The 18,987-nt window shown below is 35.1% G+C and overlaps 1 protein-coding gene across 11 annotated transcripts in view; it reads left to right on the top strand.

The window, feature by feature from the left end:
- The window catches only part of LOC127581968 (formin-binding protein 1), a 165,156-nt gene extending 147,329 nt beyond the window's left edge, over nt 1–17,827 (top strand). For 6 of the 11 annotated variants that reach the window (XM_052036775.1, XM_052036777.1, XM_052036782.1 and 3 more), the window contains 2 exons: nt 1,965–2,107; nt 2,980–4,954. In XM_052036775.1, the coding sequence (XP_051892735.1) occupies nt 1,965–2,107; nt 2,980–3,158 (322 nt within the window). In that variant the 3' untranslated portion in view covers nt 3,159–4,954. Of the gene's footprint in view, nt 1–1,964; nt 2,108–2,979; nt 4,955–8,964 lie in introns of those variants that run through there. The other 5 variants (XM_052036779.1, XM_052036784.1, XM_052036781.1 and 2 more) reach the window with 2 other exon arrangements.
- Nucleotides 17,828–18,987: the final 1,160 nt, after the last annotated feature.

Here is an 18,987-nt window from a genome sequence, read left to right as displayed (position 1 = left end):
ATTTTGGTTAAATAAAATAAAAATTGCATTTGCTGGAAATGTGAAGTAAAGTACTGATTGAGTCAATATCAAAAAGTGAAAAGGTTGATGTGGTTGTTGCTTTTGAGTAATTAATTAACTTATAAAAGTATTAAAGAGATTACTCATAATGTAACTCTTTTATGAAATGGAGACATTAAGTATCATCAGATCGATGGAACAATCTTGTGATTACTGCCAAATGTCAAAGTATACATTGTAATCAATAAACTGAATTCAAAAGGAATACAGTAAAACTCCAATAATCTGCTTTCTGATTGGTTGGAAGTCCTGATAGTTTGATGTCTGGCTCACTGGGCCCTGTTTCCCATGCTCACTTTAAGCTCACTCTGTTCACTGAAAATGCATTATACTACAGTGAAACATTTTTTAAAAAAATTAATTTAAAGTGTGTTGGGGTATTAATGTGAGTAATATTCCAGTCCATTGGAAAATCTGCCATTCCAGCAATACCAAAATCCTGAGGTACTAGATTATTAGAATTTAACTGCAACATAATCTCAGGCAAGATAAAATTATGCCACTAAAATGTACAGGAAATCTGAAAAAGTTGCCTCAAAGCTGATGAGGCTAGGCCAACAGAAAATTTCAAATCTGTAAGAGTTTTTATTTGCAGAGTGAGGATACTAAAGGGTATGGATCAAAGGTAGGAGATAAATGAAGTTGACAAAGATGAGTCATGATCTAATATGATGGATAAAAAAATAAGTTGGGGGGTGGGGCATTGTTGGATAGTGGAATTTCTTGATTTAACATTTCCTCTATTCACACTCACTATTTTCATTGTGTTTTTCAAATTGAAATCATTGTTGTTACCTTGCCAAAATCAGAAGCGTGTGCAGTGGTTGTTCCCAAGTATTTGCATTCTGAAGTGTTTTGCAATTGGAGTTTATTACTCCAGCAGATAAAGGAGGAAGTGGGAATAGTATGGACAAAATCAGTTACTTTAAACCTCTTAAGTACGTGTGTGTGCGCGCGCGTGCATAAAAATACACTTTTATTTCTAATTATATTTTCAGCTTAAATACTGCTGGAATAAATGTACAGTTACAGTAATAAATTATCTCTGGCCATAGTCGTAGTAGTGACTTAAATAGTTTTAGTAATCTTCTTGAACGTAAATAATTTATGCTCCAGTTATCTACCCCTACTTTCCATTAATCTTGATTTTTTTATTGTTCTAACATTGGTATTCAATTTTTTTAAGAAGGTAATTTTTATGTTTTTTTAAGTCAATAATGTATATTTTTTAAATGTGGTTTAAATTGGAAAATAAAATATTACCAGATGTAAGTTAATTCCGAGGCCATGCAGTTTGAATTTCATAAAACTAGTAATTACCATAGTTATTTCCTAGACTATTGAGGCATCAGACAAAAATGCAATATTGAAAATTAAACTGTCTTGTCTTTAATATTGGCAGCTCCACATTGCCCAAATTGGATTATTTTTCATTTTCACTATTAGCAATTATGTGCATAGTTTCCAATTATAAAGTATGGAAAAGAGATGGTTGTATTCTAAAAGTTATCAATCAGATTGACTCAAACTTCTTACGGTCTTCAGATTATTTTCTCTCTGTCTTCAGTGCTTTTTACAACAGTAGGCACTATATAATTTCTGGAACTTGTCATATTTAAAAAGTAACCACTTGAGTGTTTCAAGAGCTATAGACCTGTATCACTATAGACCATGAACTGGAAAGTGCAAACAATCTAAAGTGTATTTTTGAATGCCATAGAGACAATGAGCAGAATGGTCTTCCTCTGTGCCATACGTTTCCATGAATTTGGTCCAATCATGTATTGAATCCAGTATTCTGTTATGATTTCTATTTGTCGTCATGCTGCAGTTGCCTGTGGATCTGCACTGGTGTATTTAAGGAAATGCTATTCTATAGTTACTGTATTTCTTTCTTTCTTGAGCAGTCCTGATGGTAGTTATACCGAAGAACAGAGCCAGGACCCTCAGTTAAAAGTTGCTGCACAGAATGAATTTGATGATGAGTTTGATGATGAAGAAGTACTGGCATCAATTGGCACATGCAAGGCTATGTATCCTTTTGAAGGTATAAAGACTCTAGAGAAAATAACTAAGCTAATACCACTACTTAGAAATCTTGCAGCACCAGCAAAATGTTCTTTAGAAAGAGAGAGAGAATGTTGGCCTATTTTTCAATCGGATTTGAGTAAGAGTAGAGATGTCTTGTTGCAATTGTATAGAGCCCTGGTGAGGGTGCGAGGATGTTATATTTAGGCTTGATCTGTCTACCCATGGAAGGATATGCTTAGAACAAAGGGAATGCAGTGAAGTTTCATCAGACTGATTCTTGCGATGGCTTGTTTATTTTATGAGAAAAAAATTAAACGAACTACACTCATGAGTTTAGAAGATTGAGAAGTGATTGATGTAACAATCAATAGATTTTAGACATTAAGGGAATCAAGGGGTTAGGGTTAGGTGCAGGAAAGTGGTGTTGATGTAAAAGATTAACTATTCGTACAATACTCAAATAGCGTAGCAGGCACAAGCGTGCATCCTTCTGTTTCTATATTTTCAATCAGAAGACAATTTCTACCTTCAAGTAATCGGGAACAATATTGGGGTTGAAGCTGCATCACAGCTGCGAGCATGACATAAGGCGTTGTGCAGAGAAATTGAAACCAAATCTTTTCAAGCCTCTTGTTTCATTCGGGACACCAGGGGTTCATTGGAAATGCAGCAGTAACAGTGGACAAGACTCCCAAATGAACAAAATCAACTAATCTAAAGCTCCTCCAGAAAACTATATTCCTGTCCTAAATGTGGATCCAATTTGCAGGTTGAGGGGTTGTATGTAGGAGGATGACAGAGAGAAAAAGAAAGTTTATCTTTCCTGAAGTCATCTGCATATCATCTGGTTTGATTTTTACCTGATATGTGAATCTGCTTTCAATTTAGGCCAGAATGAAGGAACTATAACAATCGCAGAGGGAGAAACATTGAGTGTGATCGAGGAGGATAAAGGAGACGGCTGGACAAGAGTCCGACGAAATGAAGATGAGGAAGGATATGTTCCAACGTCTTATGTGGAAGTCTATTTGGACAAAAGTGTCAAAGGTGCAATGACTTATATATAGTTTTAAGCAAACTCTTGGTAAAATATATGTCAGACAGGATCTGCTTTACACATACAAGAGAATGCAACAAAGTGCAATACATTGTGCGGTCATATAACTTCATTATTCCGCACTATATAAACTGACATTTTCACGTTGCTGGAGAGCAGGAAGGGAGAACTCTCAAATGCTGATTGCAGTTTGTGATTAGTGAGATTGACTCTGGTACATCTTGATATCAATGTTAAAATTAGGATTCGGGATTTTATTTTTGACAATTGACATCCTTTGTCTGTCTCTATACAAGCAATATGCTTTTCTCATCTTGCAAACTAAAATCACCTCATCGTACATTGAGGGGAACACTTATATTTTATCTTCACAAAATCTAATGCATAAGAGTTTGCTTTTATTGTTTTGATTAGTATGCAGATTTTATGATATTATTAAATAGCTGCTTAATTTTATTTATTTAAAGTACATTATGAGATTTGTGACCACAGAATTTCTGCCCACATCTATGCTGATGCAGCTGCATTATAGAGAAATCCTGTCTGTAGTATAAGTAATTTTCAAGGTCATATCATTGCCTTTTTTGCTGACACCATGCAGTATTGTAACAGTGAATGATCAACAATACTTTGTTGTTCTTTGAAACATTCTGGGATAGCCTAAAGTCATGAAAGATGCAATAGAAAGGCACTTTTTCTTTTTCTCATTTTGTCTTTTTCTTTATCTTTCTCCGTCTCCCTTTCTCTCATTGTCCCCCAGCTCACGCTCTTTCTCTTGCTCTCTGTCTAATGCTAATAGAGTGGTTCTGTGGGGGCCTGTTTAATTGGTTTAGTCACTAATGAAAGGCCGGTTCTTATAAAGAAACACCAGTGTTACAAACGTTATATCTCCACAATGAGCTGCATCCAGCATAAAACTCTGGATAGAGAATTTTCTAAACAACCTTATGTATTTCATATCATTGTTTAATAATAATTTTATTATTTAATCTTTAAAGCATGGACCATTTGCATTATACAGTTTTTCATATCTTTATTACTTGACCATTTTTTAAAAAAATACTTTTTTAAAATGTGATTATTTGCATGACTGTCTGGGCTAATTATAATTATAGCAGGGTGTCCACTTGATACACAAGGTACATGTTAGTCATTAGGTTTGTTCACACCAGTATTTTTTTAAATTGCTGTTGTTTCACAATTTTACCCGCCTCTTAATCTGCTTGCTGAGTATCTAAGAAAACTTGAGCAGAGAGATTAGTTGATGCCAAGAGGACTGAATGCAATCATTTCACATGTAATGCAGAGTAAAACTTCTTTGGCTACTTGGGTGAAAAGTGTACATATAGTAACTGCTGCATGTTATGCTCTACTTGTGTAATTCAGTTCCATTGAAATCAGTTGAAGTGACTAATGGCAGCAGAGCACAATGCACAGCCGCACCTGTCTATTTGCATTCAGCACAAGCAGCCAAGGAGGAATTTCTCTCCCATGCACTTCGCTGGTGTAAGCTGTCCTTTAAGTCAGTATACAATTCTGGCAAAAGTCTAGAGAAACAAAGGACTGCAGATGATGGAATCTAGATGAAAAACACTATGACACTGGAGGAACTCATCAGGCCAGGCAGTATCCGTGGAGAAAAGCAGGCGGTCAACGTTTCAGGTCAGGACCCTTCTTCAGGACTGAAGATAGGAAAGGGGGAAGCCCAATATATAGGAGGGAAAAGCAGAGCAGTGATAGGTGGACAAAAGAGGGGAGGCAGGGTGGGCACAAGGCGGGGATAGGTAGATGCAGGTAAGAGATAGTGATAGGCAGGTGCGGGGGAGGGGAGAACAGATCTACTGGGGGATGGGTCAAAGGTAAGAAGAGAGAGGGGAAAAAAGGGCTAGGGAAGAGAAGAGAAGCATGGTGGGGGGCGGGGGGCAGGGGTGGGGTTTACCTAAAGTAGGAGAATTCAATATTCATGCTGTTAGGCTGCAAGGTTCCAAGATGGAAAATGAGGTGCTGTTCCTCCAGTTTGCACTTGGAATTCTCCTGGCAGTGGAGGAGGCTGAGGACTGTCATATCAGTGACAGGAGGGGGAGTTGAAGTGACTGGGAATGGGAAGATGCAGGTCATGGTTACGGACAGAGCGCAGGTGTTCTGTGAAACGTTCAAAGTCTGTTATTTGCAGAAGCCCTTTCCAGAGAGATTTCTGCAGCACTGAACCACAGAACTTTTTCTACAACCAGAAATTTCTTTCCCCTGTCCATCAATTATCAGTATTTTTTATATATTATAATAACAAGCTGTTTAATGCAGTAATTAGTTTTGATACCTTAAGTGTTGTAATTCTGTTTGAAACGAAATGGCTCTGAAAGAGAAACTTTATGGTGCAAATTTGATGCCTGCAAGTGTTCAGTACAATGAAGGGCTCAATATGATCCAAAAAAAAAACCAAGTATCAACAGAAAACTGATCTGTGGGCAAACTATTATAAGTATGAATATTGTCACCTGAATGCTTAGCTCTACGCCAGTTGATGTCTATAACTGTGCTGGACTTTTTTATATAGCAGAACAATACTTTGCCCAAGCAGCAATTTGTGCTTGATTTCTAAGCAAGGATTCATCAGCAAATAACCTTTTTGAAATCTTTAAACAAAAATCCAGGTTCTATTCTACTTGCACACAGAATCATTACTAGCAGAATTGAGCACCAAGCATCAGAAAGGTAACCACTCTAGTGATTTGTCCCTTGTTCTTTTACCTTTTTGATGTCATTATGAAAGTGATCCATTAAGCCAAATCATATTTTGTGAATGTTGACCTTCGGGTAACATTGCAGAGTTCATTATTGAGTCAATAATCCTTGGTTTAATTTGCAAACCAGCCTCATTTTACCTTCATATCCCAGGCTCTGAGTTGACTCTGGGGTCTTGAGAAAATTGTACATGTTGTATAATTTTATATATTTTCTTTTGGAAGCTGACTGCTCTCCATTATATTATCATTCTTCATATTTAAGGTTCTTTGTAACAGATAGTAATGTCAGATATAGAGTACTATAGCACAGAAAAAGACTCTTTGGCCCATCTAGTCCATGCTGACCTGATGTTCTGCCTAGTCCCATCTACCTGCACCCAGACCGTATCCCTCCAAACCCCTCCCATCCATCTACCTATCCAAACTTCTTTTAAATGTTACAATTGAACCCACATCTACCACTTCTGCTGGCAGCTCGTTCCACACTAGCACCACCCTCTGAGTGGAGAAGTTTCTCCTCAGATTCAATTTAAATATTTCACCTTTCACCCTAAACCTATGATCTCTAGTTCTAGTCTCAACCAATCTGAGGGGAAAGAGCCTGCATGCATTTACCCTATCTATACCCCTCATAATTTTATATACCTCTATAAGATCTCCCCTCATTCTCCTGCACTCCAGGGAATAAAGTCCTAACCTATTCAATCTTTCCCTATAACTCAGGTCCTCAAGTCCCAGCAACATCCTTGTAAATTTTCTCTGTATTCACAGGTCCCTTTCTTCTACCACACACCTCCGGACCCTACCATTCACTGTGCTAGTCTTACCCTGGTTGGTCCTCCCCAAGTGCAACACCTCATATCTGTATTAAATTCCATCTGCCATTTTTCTAGCTGGTCAAGATCACGCTGCAAGCTTTGAAAGAACATAAGAAATAGGAGCAAGAGTAGGCCATCTGGCCCCTCGAGCCTGCTCCACCATTCAATAAGATCATGGCTGATCTGGCTGTGGACTCAGATCCACCTATCTGCCTGTTCCCCATAACTCTTAATTCCCCTACTATGCAAAAATCTATCTAACTGTGTCTTAAATATATTTAATGAGGTAGCCTCTACTGCTTCCCTGGGCAGAGAATTCTACAGATTCACTATTCTCTTGGAAAAGCAGTTTCTCCTCATGATAAGTTAAAATTTGTCTAGAAACAATGCTTAATTCCACCCCCATCTATTTTATTGTCAGACAAGTATCTCCTGTAAAGAACATTCAGGAATCCTACTTTCAAATCTCCACTGGTGCTGCTGTGAGTCAACCAGTTAAAATAATCAGAGTGGCAACCCATTAATTCCACTTATTCTCAAATCCACATGAAGATTCTTTGTCTCTTGGGCATGTTCCCACAGCAGCTTAACTGAGACTGGCAATTCAGTGGAGTGGAGGATTGAATCTGCCTCTCATCATTTGTTGCATCTATCCCTATATTTGAATTTTATTTTGCTAAAATGGTGTATATTTTGGGCCTGGAAACAGATCTGTTTATGTGCCTTCATATAAGACATTTGAGATAATAAATTTCTTACTGACATGCTGTAAATTGTGCAGTTTGTAATCATGGTATTGCATCATGATGTTTAGAAAATTAGTGGCAACAGATGTCAAAAGCTTGCCAGCGTTAAAGTTGTCCAGTGGCCTTCATTTATGCTTACCAGTCACTTTTCAAATAATGGTTTGGTGATTTCAAGAAAACCTTAACATTTTTGTTTTAATGTGCAGTAATTTTAGGAAAATCAGAACATAGCTATGTAAAACAAGACATTTTACAAAGTAGCACTTATTGCTGTAAAATCACTTCAATCATCCAGATGTTTTCATAGTGTGGTTTCCAAAACTGGAAGCATCATGCTTTGAAGCAGTATTCTAAAGCTAATATGTGTTTTTTTTTGTTGTGTCTGATTTGAATTGCATTCTAATATTTATTAAAAAAAAATTTAATCTTTTCTGTCTTTTGGGGCCATGACTTATTTTATGCAGTAATGCCATATTTGTGCTGTGTGTTAGAGGATGTGTGCTTTAATCCAGGGATTTGCAGTTAAATCAACAAGCCTTGCAAACTGATGCTTAATTTCTTATTGAGAGAACATATGTAGCAGGTTATGAGATTCATGTCCTCTGCAAGTGGACGGAAACCAGACTCTTATGAGAGACTTCATTGAATCTGCCAGAAACTTTGGAGAGCAAGCTTAAAGCTTTTTTTTCATATAAGGACTCACAATTATCTTCAGTTTGCATTTGAATCTACCATCTCCTTAATTCCTGCTCTCTATTGAAGATTTGCACCTGTATGGTTAAATTCAGAACATATTGCTGTATTAATAGTGTATTATTTAGCATTGTTTCTGTACATGTGGTGAACAACTAAAATTATGATTTATCATTTGGAGAATAAAAAGTCTATCTCTGTATGGCTGTATTGTCAATTCCATAAAAAACATGAAAATCAGAAAAACTGCAGATGCTGGAAATGCGAAATCAAAACATAAAATACTGGAAATGCTCAGCAGATATGGTCGCATCTGTGGGAAGAAAAATGGAGCTCTATTTCGCATCCCACAGATATGCCATGACCTGCTGAGTATTTGTAGCATTTTGCATTTTAATTCCATAAGAGACATATTTACTAATGATGTGACACAATGTCAATGGCACTTGTAGCAAAGCTAGTGTTGTCAAAGTATCATATCCAGAATGTTTACAATACACTGGTTATTTTCACCTTTTGTCAGAGTTGGTCATATAATTCTGTTCTTTCTGTACTCTGACCAAAATTTTGAATGTTTCTTGGATTTTTTTATTTTGTTAAGATTTTTAGTGTTGTTTGCTTATGCTTTCAATTTGTTAAGCACCATAGTTCTCCAGCTAGACCAAGAAATGGAAGACTTAGGTTCAGTACTTCATTATTCTTGAATACATTCTTGTAATTTTGTTTTCAACTTGCGCAACCTATGAGATTTCTGATTGCCCCTAACTTTGTCCATGTTACTAACACGTGTCCCTTTCTCCCTCTCTGGACTCTAGGTACCTAAGGTGGTGTGCTGGTCCATGAATCACGGGGCGAGCTGGTATGCAAGGACACGTTCTTCTGCTTAACAATATTAAAAATGGAAGACTAGCTAGATTATTTGCCTGGTTTAGTTTTTAATAATCAAAAGCAAAACCAGAGAGAAAAAAAAATTATATGATCATAAGGTGCAAGTGCTTGCTATTATTTTATGGCATGCCATCTATTGCTCTAATTAACCTGGATACTCTTTAAATGTCAAAAAAAAGCAATTTTCTGATGCATGCCACTGTTTAAATTTTTGCCCAGTTAAAAAAAAGACATTAAATTTTGAAATCTACTTAACAGAATACATGTACTTCATTACCGCAGCAATAACTGATGGGTAGCTGATGTTCATGAATTCTTTATTAGAGCCAAGCTAAAGGTATTTCTTGGTTGGAGATGAATAGTAAAATTAAATAAATTGACAATTTGAATTTATTTTGTTCTATATAACAGGTTAAGGGATCATCTAGAATTGCCACAGATCTTTACAGTGTTCATAGAAGTTATTTCACCTGAATGCTAGTGCTATCAAAGTTTTAATTCTGTTAATTCATGCTTGGCTTGAGAAGCCTTGAGTGTTCCTTTCATGCATCACCTTTGATTACTGCACATACTCACATTGGAAACCTCCCTATATAGTTCATCTTCCCAAAAGATGAAACTGCATGAAGTGATTGGAAGCTGTAATAAAAAATTATAACTAAACATTAACTAAAGTGCAGCTAATTTTTATTCATCCTCACCTCTGCTGAGTTTGTAAATAAGTTTAGTATTTGAATTTTTTCTACCTCTTCTGAACTTCCAAACATCTCCAGTCAAGGTAACCTGGTACAATTGGAGCAGATTCCTAAAGTTACTTATATCCATTAATATGCAAAAAAGACACCAGAAGGTTAGAGTCCTATTTCCTTGTAAGCATTTAGCCAAGTAGAAACACTGTAACATTTTTTTGTAACTACTACCTTCAAGTATGAATTTGGTTGTTCTAATTGTCAAAATATGTAGAAATTGGAATAACAGAATTCAGCTAGCCAAGTGCATTTATGGTCATGCAGTACATGTATCTGGCATATGGTAGATTTCCTTGTTACCATCACATCATTATTATCATTTTGGTTGTAGCACTGCCCAACATCAAACATCAAACTTCAATCCATCTTTTCTAGTCTGCATGCTCGCCCTGATGCTCTACCTGTGCCCACCTTAATGAAAGTCACTGTCTGTGACTCAACACATCTTTCTGCATTGTTATTTTGTTGGCTTTATGAAGTAGAATTGCTGGTCATGTGACACTTTATTTTCTTGCATGTTCACCTGTGTATCTGTTGGAGTTTCCGCTGAACAGTAGCTGCACTCCCTAAAGCTGCCTACAAACCACTGCTAAACTATTGGGTTTTCAGCTGTTTGTAATTACTTCTCCACTTAAAATCATCAGAGTGAAAATGTGAAGAAATAGTTTACATTAACAGTGCACATAGAGCCAGGAATGAGAGATCCAGGGAAGCATCTTCCACTTGGTTTGCATTTCTGCAAGGAATTTTATTTTAATTTTGCCCACTGTTCTAGATTATTCATGAATGTTTCTTTTCCCCCCCAAGGACTGCTGTTTCAATGGTTGTACACTGTACCTTAAGTTAAAGGGACAGCACTGAATCCCAGTTCCATTATTATCTTACAGAAAACAAAGTTGAATTGATAATAAAGGATATGGGAGAAAGGGCATTGTGGTGGACCACTAGTCTCAAACTTGTATTATTCCATGTGAGGTCAGATAGGCAGCCTGCATTCAAATATATGCTAATTGTTTTCCGCAACCAAACACCAAGAGCTATACTAGAACTTTGTTCTCACCTTCTGTAGAGATGTCCCTTACCAATTATCATCCTCTTGGGGAATGATTGAGATTAGAAACGCACATGTGGGAGGTTGAATGTGTGCCTTGTTCTTTCTGGCAGGGCTGTATTGATTGATATTAAACTATATTTTTAAAAAATCCTCACATTGTGGAAAGTAATTCCCTGCAGATACCAGTGGCAAACGTTGTTTGGGTTAAATTAACAAACAGGACACAATGCCTGGCACCGGTCACCTTGTTGACCCTTTTACCATAGTTAGATGACAAAGGATGGCTAAAATTATTCAGACTTCTTTGATATTTATAATCACTCTCATTGATGATTAGAAGTACAGTGAAAAGCTGTTTTTAAGGTGCAGGTTTTACCAAAATGTTGATTCTGAATTTCCAGAACTAGAAATTCATTAATTATGTAATTTATTCTATCAAGACCAATTATGCTGCCGAGAAAGCTACTCTCATTTATAGTTCTAAGTTAATTTTTTTAAAATCTAAAATACATTTTCACAATAGAGAGCATTTTTATAAAATTCAGCTGAAACCCTGTGTTTTATATCAGTATTATAAATACAACAGTTGCAAAAAAAAATCAAATACCTCATTGATTTCTTTAAAAGACAGAAATCCAACTTGGGTTTTCATTACACAAACTTCTATCTTATTCCTTCCAAATGTGTATTTTTTTCTTTAGTTAATCTACAATCATCAGGGTTTATTGTTTCTTTGAGTTTTATTGAAATGCATTTTTGAAGAATTTCGTCTTGATGGCTAACTGCACTTAACTAGTGCAGCCATAGTATAAGGGTGAGGTGGAGAAGCTGGAGTCTCAGTGTCCCAGAGTATAAGACTGTTGAGGCTTGTTAAAGAATACCCAGGAGAAGCCAAAACTGTAAATTTAGAACACCCAAATGTATTTAATATGATAATTATAGTTTAATTGTTATCACAGAAAAAGTGAATAGAATGTTAAATTGATTTTGGATCATTTGGATACAGTGTTTCATAGAGTTTTTCAGAATTTACCTCTCCAGATTTCTTTTCCCATGGAAGAACTCTTATTTTGTTTAAAGGGCTAGAAAGTGAAATTTAAAACAATGTTGTTGCTTCTGATATTACCCTTTCAAAATGTATTGTAGGTCATTGCATATGGCCAAGTGTCATCCATATGATAAGACAAAGGTTGTGTGGATAAGCTGTCTCTGTATTTCCTTACAATTGTCCCAATAGATACTATATTCCAATTTTTCCACCCATTCCTGTGGGAAACATAATTAACTTCATTCTAATAGTGTAACAGAAATAAGAACCAATTGTAAAAATCTAAAGCCAGCTGTTGGGTGGAACCAATGACTTGGGACAGTGAGAGGGTCCTCTCTCATTCTGCGAATTTCCTGGCATTTACCCAGGAATCCCTGTCCTCCACTTTTTCCCTTTTCAGTTTTTGTTTTATACACAGATAATTACAGTGCAATATGTTGTTAGCTCACTCCTTGGATGACTTTTATTTCCTAGCTTTAACAATGATATTAGATTATTGTTTATTTTTCCCTTGCTATTTACTGCAGGGACTTTAATTATTTAACTCTTAATAGCAATAATGTAGTGTTTCCTAAGCCTTATGTTTAGAGAAATTAGGATATCGTCATTAGTTAGGGTAGGTAAGGAATATGGAAGTTGTGGATTATTGGAGATGGAAAGTCTCAGCGTGATGGAGTTTGGCAGTAGAAGAATGTTTTAAAAAAAGTAATTTAACTTCTGTAAAACTAAGCTGACCAGATGAAAATGGCTAATAGTTTTCCCTGATGGGGATCCCAGGGATAGCTTGATTCATTTTGCTATTTATTAGTTCTGCCTTGACATTGGAAGATGAAAAAGAACATTAAACAAATTGGTTGCACATGTAGAATGGATCCATAGCAGTCAGGTATGAAATGCATTGAATAAAGAAGGAACTAAGTAAATATAGTTGGCAGTTCCTAGCACAATGTTGAATAGTAGTTTTACGGTGTACAGTGGTCAGAAATGAAAAATGTACCCAAAGCCTGGCAATGACGGTGGTTGGAATGAAAAGAGGAACTGTAAATCCTAATGAACTTAATAAAGAAATAATGCACATGAAGGGACCAAGAAAGAAACTATCTAAATGTTTTCCTTTACATTATGGTCACTCTTTGCAACTATTGTTTAAAGAAAAAGCTGCGATGGTGTTTTTTTTTATTTCTCTGTTTCTGGATGAGTTCAGTCCTCTCCATATGCTGTGATTTTTGCTTTTTGGTTTTGGCTTTGCCTGTCCCAGACATGTGCAAGGGTGCATGGACTAATTTTAACAATAATTTTAAAATTAATACATCATTAATTTATTAACAAAAGTTCAGTTCAAGTGCCATTGCTAATGACATTTTCTGTAGATTTGTTTATAGAGTTGAAGATATCCTGCTAATGTATTGTTCTGGTGTATTTGGGAGTTTTGTAAATGAGCTTTCCTGAATCACCTGAGGGCTTTATTTGAAGGTGAGAGTAATTGGGGAGGAAGCAGGTTTGCAGGAGCACATCAGTTTTACGCACTATTTTGTTGGAGTGGAGTAAGATGTTGGATTTCCTTCAGACCTGCTGTGCTGTTACATATTAGAGAAGTAGATTCAGAAATCTTCTGAACCAATTCAAATTCATTATTGAAAATTAAACTGTTATACAGTCAGTGCATCATGGAAATGGACCTGGTCTAACTGGCATAGTACGCTGTCGGACAGGAGAGCCAAAACTGAAAAGGAAGTAAAAGCACTTTGCTTTAGTATGTTTTTAATTCATTGTGTATGGCTTTTCATTGTGCATTGTAGACTTGTCGAATATTATTTCTACCCCACAACCTACAGATCTATACTTGCCAGCTTTCCTAAGCAAATAGAGTCCTAATCCAGCAGTGTTTGCACATCACTGTTATATATTTCAATTTTTTTAAATAACTATACAAATAAATATATACCCTGCAATTGAGATATAGTGCACAATTATGCTGCATTTTGAAAGATTCATATAGTCATGCATAATTTTAAAATAAATTTTCACTCTCAGGTGGCTGCGATATAATTTAGTTACAGCACAGGTGATGGTTCAATGAAGAGTCAGTCCTTATTTTGCCTTTGTAACTGCAACTGGATGTTTAAAATGATGTTTGTAGAAATTGGCATTTAGAATGCTTGCAGTTAGTTTGAGGAGATAGAAGATTTTAATTTTGAAAAGATGTTTACATTTTTAAGTTACTGTAGATGCTGTTAAAAATGTTGGTACTTCACCTGCCTGCTCTCTTACATAGCTTAGACCTATTCCCATAATGTAGAAAAATGAAAGCATTCTGCAGGGAGTTTGTTCTGGTACAAGTGTAGTTAATTTAGTTTCAAAGAGCTGAATATGCCCAATTTATACATTAAGGAAAAATAGTTAAGTCAACTTCAGATAGTCTTTCAACAACCCAAAGCTACTTGCTCTATTTGCTTTTGCTAAGTTAGTTTGTTCTCCCTCTTCTGCAGCTTACTTTTATGATAAGCTAATTGTGTGTTTTTTGCTTTGCTGGGTTTGGTTACTTCTGCCACCCACTATCAGTTTATTGAACTCTCTTCCACTGGTTTCTCAGCACTTTGCATAAAAAAAAATGACTCTTTTAATGTGGAATATTTTTTCCTTTCATTGCCTTTATAAAGATGTTTTATCCAAGGATTAAAGATAACTCGGATCTCTTTAATCATCTTGCTGGTTTTACTTGTATTGCACACTCTATATGATAAACATATGCTAGAACTTTTTATAGACTGTGGTTACTAATGTATTTATTTGTAATTAATGCACAAAAAGTGAGAACTTATTAGCACTGTACAATACATATCATTTATAGAAATTTCTTAATTGGTTTTGTTTCCTATTTTAAGAAAGATTTTTATATACAAAGTTTAAGTGTTCATCTTTGAATGGCAAATTTACTTGTTGATTTCTTATATCACTTTCTGTATCATGTCAGAAGTTATGTCTCCCCAAGACAAAAGTTGAGAGTGAGCTGCAAGAAATCCAGTGCTAATCCAGAATCCTGTTTGTAACCACTCAATTAACTCAAGTTCACAAAGGAAGTTAGCATTGCATTCAAAAAACAAAATACTATAAACATTAATATGTACATAGATAAGTAAGCAACCAGGCACATTATAACATTGAAAGCATAATACACATTCAACTGCGTAACTAAATACAATTATCACCCTTGATTAAATGATTCACCAGAAAAGGACAAAAAGCCTTTCGTTCCAAAATAATTAACCCCTCCCCCACCCCCTGATTGAGGATAAATGATCTCTATTGATCTTATAATAACTCAGGAAAGATGGCAAGTATTGAGAATTGAATCTAATGTCTGTCAGCTCATGTTTACAGAGAAGCTGCTTTTCACAAGCTGCCACAAAATTGTCTTTTTTTTTAGAATGCACTATAAAACCAGCAGTTATCCAGCCTCCTGTCCTTGTTTTTAGGGGGTATTTGAAATCTTAGTTTTCCATTTAAGGAAGTTTAATTATGGTTAATTGATAATGAATGGGATTTTCTAATGTAAATCTCAATGGACAGTGTGCTGTTATAAACCAAGTTTTCCTTGTAATATTCTTAAACTGTGATGGTATTTGAGGAGCCTAAGAAGTAGAATGTTGTAGATATGACTGCTATTATTTTGCTGATGAGTTCAAGGAGCTTTTGTTGATAGATTAAGCTGGTATCAGAAGTCAATTGTTCTACTTCCTCACAGCAGCATCATGGCAACATCATGAATCATTTTGCTTTTTGCCTTCAAATTCTTGTATGCCATATAATATGAGCCAGATATAGGAATGTTACAATTAGCAGTTTACTGAGTTTCATTCCCTTTCATTGTGTGAATATTTTGGAGCAAAATATTAACCATTTTTTAAAATGAAAAAAAGCCATCTGAAAAAGTTGTTTCTGCTTTTGTTAATTGAAGGTTACAAATGTTGTTTGTTGCTTAGACATGAAAATTGTATTTGCTGTTTTTATATAGTGTAACTTTCTTCTTTGCCACCTTTGACCTCCAGAAATAGCCAATTAAACCCTAAATGTTTTTTTAATTTTATATATAATTATATCGACAAAATATTATAATTGTGCACTTTTGTTATGCCTTGTTTCTGAGCACTGAGTTAATTTTGTTTCTTAGAAGATTATTTTACCCTGTAAAATGTGCCAATATGGAAGTTCCAGTTTATGCAATTTAATGCTGTGCTGTTTTAGTGGATATTGTCAAAGCCCTCTCCCCAACCTACCCTTTACACAATCCATATGTAAACTATATTATAGGAATCAGATTAAAAGTTAACACACAAATGTTGGAAATCTGAAATAAAATCAGAAGATGCTGATTTGTTTCTGAGTGAGACAGATGGGCAAATATTTAAGCAAAACTGGTTGTCCTTTGATAATGTGATTTTTTTTTCAGGAAAACTTATTACAGATATTCCTCAAACCTTATGAAGGAAAAAAGTAAGATAAAAATGGGGTAGGTGTGTGGGGGTGGAATTATTTGTACTGCAGTCCAAATTTAGCTTGAATTGAGCATTTGCTTACAGTGAATTTATTTCTTGTATGAGAGAAATGGACTTGTATAATGTTTTACCAAGCCCAATTTAAAATTTGTTCACATTGGCCTAAAGGAAATACATCCATGGTCATTTGCATGCAATGTGGAGTAGTGAGGGCAGATTCCTTTTTGTCTCATTGTATAAATTTAACATTTCTTTTTATATTACTGAGCTGAGGAAAAAACGTCCTGTTTAAAGGGGCCCAAAGACTGGTAATGCTGAAGTCATTGAACTTCACTACCTAAGGTGCAGAGTGAGTTACAGTGTGAGTAAAGCTTGATAACATTCCAAATACAATGGAGCACCTGTAAACTTGAATTTTATTTTAGTAAAATTGCATTGAAAAAGATTACCATATATTTTTAAGATAAGCAAATTGGTAGAAAAAATGTTTTTGAAAAGAATTCAAAATTTATGCCAACTCTGGACAGATATTAACAGGACTCCACATTCTCACTGGAATTCTTAAAGAATCAGAATTGTAGTGATTTTTGGAGATGAATGAGGAGTTAGTGTGCCAACTTATGAGACTTCAGCCTGTTAAAGCACTCATGTTTGCAATAGGAAGGAACTGAAAAAAATGTTTATAAGAATGGGGCCAGTACACCAATAAAACAGTTGTAGATATATATTTTTTGCATAAGAATACTGTATTTGAAATGTTAACAGTTTTATAAAACGCTGTCTCTCTGTTGTCACCTGTCTGCTTCTGAAATGAGCATCTAGAAATTTCTAAATGTCAATTTGATAACTAATCTTTAAAAACAAAAGCAAAACATTGATTTTTTTTTCCTGCAAATTTCTGGATTTTAAGATCAGAAGATGTTAATGTTTGTCAATGATTGTCCTCATCATCAAAGAAATCATGGGAGCCAAAGCCATCATGTTGATATCATTATCTGGCTTTGGATTTGGTAAAAAGTGGCAGCCCTCTGAACTTGTGACTGCAGATATCATGAATGAAATTTATGAGGTATGCAGTTTACTTTAAAATCTCATCAATGCTATCTAGCGATCAACATGAGCATATGGAACCAAACCAAAGTGACAATGGAAGATCAAAGTGCATATTAGCATCTGGAAGGTTGGAACAAAACTGAATAATAAGGCGTCAGCAATTATTCATGGGGGGGGAATGTAAAATATAAAAAAGTAGATATTTCATTCTGTGATAGCAGAAAGCTTGCATTTCAGCTTGTGATTTAACAAAATGTTCTTTTCTTATTCATTGAGTTTGCCAAATGTGAAATCAACGTCTTTAATTTCCCTTTCTAAAGGTTTAAATGAACAAATTCTGGCTTGAAATAAATTGAAAGTTTAATTAAACAGCTTCTTTGAACATGTAAAGACCAACTGTGTGGACTTCATTTCTTGTTGCTGAATTAGAACCTGTTGCTGAAATCGTCTGAACTGAGGGAAGTGGTCATACTTGCAAACAATCCCATGCAATTGCTACATAATATAAAATCTAATTATGAATAACTATTTTATATCTAGAAACATAGAAAACTTCAGCATTTTTAATGAACCTACTAGAAAGAATCACTTCCTTGGAACATATTTTATGATAAAATAAACTGGGTAGCTAGTGATTGTACAAATCAGAAGAGAAGGAAAAAGACCCATTTTGTGAAACTAGTAATCCTAAATAACCTGTCATGTTGAAGGCTACTAACTAAAAGTGGAAAAGTGAGCCATTTGAATTACTCAAAACACTCAGGGTGGAGAAATGGAGGGAAGGGAAGGTTGAATATTATCTATCTTTTTAAAGTAACTGAAAATTTTAATATCCATATAAAGGGCTTGTATTATAAAATAGTTTTTAAAAAAAATGTTCACTATAGCATGATAAAACTTACCTACTAAGTTATATTTTGATAATTGAAAACTTCAGCCCTTTGCCAATGCATGGTTTTAGGTATAATGGTGTGTTTAAGGCTATGACAGTTTCAGTGAAGCAGATTTTGTTGGTTTATCTTGTAGTTTCTCTCAATGCACCTGGAATATTTTCCACATAAAATAAAAGATGTTTCTCATGGTATTTGATAGTTTCTTAAGAAGCCTTTGACAAAAACTGCAGAACAATTGAGAAAACCTATATTCAGGTAAAGTATACATACAGCACATTTTAAGAGAAAGTTACATATGTGAGAATCAGATCTACAACTTCTTCCATAACATATAACACTTATTACACACATTTGGCAGCATGTATTAGGAATCCAATTTAGTTAACCCATTGCTTCCTTTTTCTAACTCTGTAATTTTTGTGTTTAAATAATCTGGAAGGTTGGAACAAAACAATAATAAGGCATCAGCAATTCTTCATGGGGGGGAATGTAAAATATAAAAAAGTAGATATTTCATTCTGTAAAATATCAGATGATTAACCCAATTAGGTTTTTACTAATTATTCAAATTAAAGCTCTTTTAAATCTTAGACCTACTAAGTTGAAAGAAACAGCCCACCATTGAAGAAATGGCACGGATTTAGCCAAGTACATTCC

This window comes from Pristis pectinata, chromosome 23 (genome assembly GCF_009764475.1).
Source record: "Pristis pectinata isolate sPriPec2 chromosome 23, sPriPec2.1.pri, whole genome shotgun sequence".
Classification (NCBI taxonomy): domain Eukaryota; kingdom Metazoa; phylum Chordata; class Chondrichthyes; order Rhinopristiformes; family Pristidae; genus Pristis; species Pristis pectinata.
The sequence above is the reverse complement of the archived record's forward strand: the minus strand, read 5'-3'. Positions and strand labels throughout refer to the sequence as shown.